This window comes from Dinoponera quadriceps, unplaced genomic scaffold, assembly GCF_001313825.1.
Source record: "Dinoponera quadriceps isolate SergipeBrazil2010 unplaced genomic scaffold, ASM131382v1 scaffold4483, whole genome shotgun sequence".
NCBI lineage: Eukaryota > Metazoa > Arthropoda > Insecta > Hymenoptera > Formicidae > Dinoponera > Dinoponera quadriceps.
Genome location: NW_014558439.1, coordinates 10,572 through 13,609, shown reverse-complemented (window position 1 = coordinate 13,609; position 3,038 = coordinate 10,572). Strand labels below are relative to the sequence as shown.

General features: G+C 37.5%; 1 protein-coding gene across 1 annotated transcript; it reads right to left on the bottom strand.

Annotated features, from left to right (window-relative positions):
* Positions 1–788: 788 nt before the first annotated feature.
* On the bottom strand, positions 789–2,466 carry LOC106749837 (histone-lysine N-methyltransferase SETMAR-like). Its single transcript, XM_014629688.1, has 3 exons — positions 2,401–2,466; positions 1,222–1,605; positions 789–1,166 (listed from the first exon to the last, which is right to left on the bottom strand). Exons 1-3 carry the CDS (start codon positions 2,464–2,466, stop codon positions 789–791), a joined length of 828 nt encoding a protein of 275 aa, XP_014485174.1.
* Between the last annotated feature and the right edge of the window lie 572 nt (positions 2,467–3,038).

The window sequence follows — 3,038 nt, the reverse complement described above, 5'->3', positions numbered from 1 at the left end:
TCAAGTTAAAGTAATGAAGCAGCACATGTCGAAAAAACAACTAATCGCATTCCATATTTAATCAAAAGAAAAAATAGCACTGCTCTCTTAAATGAATTTCTTCGCACTGAATTTTATTGACAAATGTCTAACCTCTAAAATGCAGCCAGTTTTAGATGTCAAAATAAATTACACCTACAACTAACGTCATCTAACTGTGAGCCGCAGGAACTAAGTTTACCACCTAATATAAGCATTATGAATGCCTAACAGCGGCATTGATTAGTGCAGACGAAAGTAGAGTGAACACTTAAATGTATATATATATATATATATATATATATACACCGTTTTTGTAACATCTTTCGACGTGGTCCGATTCTCACATGCATATAATTGTGGTGCGCACGCAAATTATACACAAGTATAACGCTTATATATTTTTCCATTTATTGGCCAAAAATGGAAGTAAAGTTGCACTCACAAGCAAACTCTCCATGAAGATCTGAACGAAGAATGTTCCAGGAATAGACAAATAGTGAACGTGAGTAATGTCAGGAGTAATATTAACACGCTTTACGACAACGGTTTGATAAGTAGTAGGATTTGAAATGAAAACGCTATATTTCGGAATAATTTCGATTTATTTTTCAACATAGTCCCTTTTCACTTCTATACACTTATTCCAACGGTACTGTAACTTTTTAATGCTCTCTAAAAAGTATGATTGTTTAAACTCTGCAAAATAGGCATCTACCTCAGTGATGACTTTCGAATTCGACGTAAATTTCTTCTCTGCTAGCCATTTTTTATGTTGGAAAACAGAAAAATGTCGCTGGGACCAAATCAGGAGAATATGGCGGATGGGTGAGCAGTTCGTATCTCAATTCGATCAGTTTAGCTGTAGCGATTACGGATGAATGTGCTGGTGCATTTTCGTGATGGAATAGGACTTTCTTCTTTGCAAGATGAGGCCGTTTCTTTTTCAGTTCCACGTCGAATCGTACCAGCAAATCACTGGAGTATTGCCCCGTGATAGATCTTCCCTTGTCCAAATAATCGATGAAGATTACACTGCGGCAATCCCAGAATACCGTAGCCATGACTTTTTCGGCCGATGGGATCGTTTTGGCCTTCTTAAGAGCTCTTTCGCCAGATAAAGTCCACTTTAGACTGCTGCTTGGTCTCTGGTGTATAGTGACCCACGTTTCATCTACAGTCACAAAACGACGCAGAAACTACGCCTGATTGCGCTGAAACAGCTCCAAACACATCTTCGAAGTGACTACCCGATTTCGTTTTTGGTCCATGATGAGCAATCGTGGCACCCATCGTGTCGATAGCTTTCTCATGTATGATATGTCCTTTACGTTCTTTCGAGATCTTTACCATATCTGCTATCTCACGCACCTTCACTCGACGGTCGGCCAATATGATATCGTGCACTTTTTCGACAAAATCATCGGTGGTAACTTCTTTTGGTCGCCCGGAACGATCATCATCAAAGACGGATGTGCGACCACGACAAAACTCGACGTACCATCTAAAAACAGTGCTTCTCAAAAGAGCAACACCCCCGTAAAGGGCTTCCAATTTTTCTTGGACTTCTTCGCACGTTTCCCCATCCTAATAAAAAAAAAAACGAATCACCGAACGATATTGCTCTTTTTCCATATTGACGACAATGGCTGAGGCGTTCGCTTTAATCGGCTGCCAATAAAAAAATGGGCGGATAAGGCTGAAATTTTGACAGGCATTGTTTGAAAAGTGGGGCTATATGATGATAAAACCGGTCTCGCTGCAGTGGCGCCACCATGCGTAAATCCTACTACTTATCAGATCGCTCTCGTATTTTAATGTACAAAAAAGACATATAGGACATCGGAAATATATAACGTTATACGAGTGGACATAGTTGTGATACTTTGCAAAACGTGGTTTTACATTAACGTACTTATGTTTCAATAACAAATTATTTTGCGAACTTACAGAGTTGTGCTAAGAAGCACATGCTGTTCTGGAAAGACTGCGGTGTAGGATACGTTCTGTATCGAAGCGTGAGTGTTGTGTCGCGTGGGATGGCATTCGAGGACTGAACTGGGAATGAATGACGCGGGACAGCGTTGTCTAGGCGAGTTCTTTAAGATATCCTCATACTTATTCACCTAAGTTTGTATGTTAAGTTTTCGCGCTCTGATTTTATCTCTAGTTTTGGGTTTTATTATTATTTACGCCTCCAATACATACAAGTAACTTTGGCAGCGAAAGGGAGATTTACGCGTTACATCTTGTGTTCTATTACATGCAAAACATTTCATAAGGACAATTGGCAAATGCATGTATTATTGCAACTGTAAATACTATAGTTTTTTTTGCGTATATATATTTCTTTTGTAGTTCTTGTGTAGTTCTTTAACGTACTTTTCCGTTTGCTTCAGATATTGCTTTAGATATTGCTTTAGAGATTGCTTTATCCTTTGCCCGCATTCCTTTTTCCTAAGAAATGTTAGAAATTGCCTAAAAGTTACTTTTTATATGAGACTTATTAGACAATTTGTTAAACATTTTTTCATGGAGAAATCACCACCTTCTCGCGGTTTCCATCGAGTAGTAGTGTGAACTTGCGTATTTCTTACTTTTATGATTCTCTGATTTTTCATTCCAAAAAAATATTATATTCTATTCACATATTAATCATTATATATATACACTATATATACACTATAATACTATTCACTATTATATAACAAACTTTTCATGATTTTGACGCTTTCACATTAATGCATAAGCATGTCTCATATCTTCAAGATGTGATTGTATCCACATTTCTGGCAAAGAGTGGAATTCCCCTTACCTACGTTTTACATTGGAAAACGCTGCTTGCTTTATTTATCTACGGTGGTTTTCACTGAGAGTTCGTTTACATTACAATTGTAAGAAGCTAACGATTCCACGTCACATTCGACAAGAAACGACTGTTGAAATTGGTCGTAACTGTTTTCACATAAAATACGCATATAATGAGAAAAATTGCTTTGTTTGAAATATAAAGAGACAAT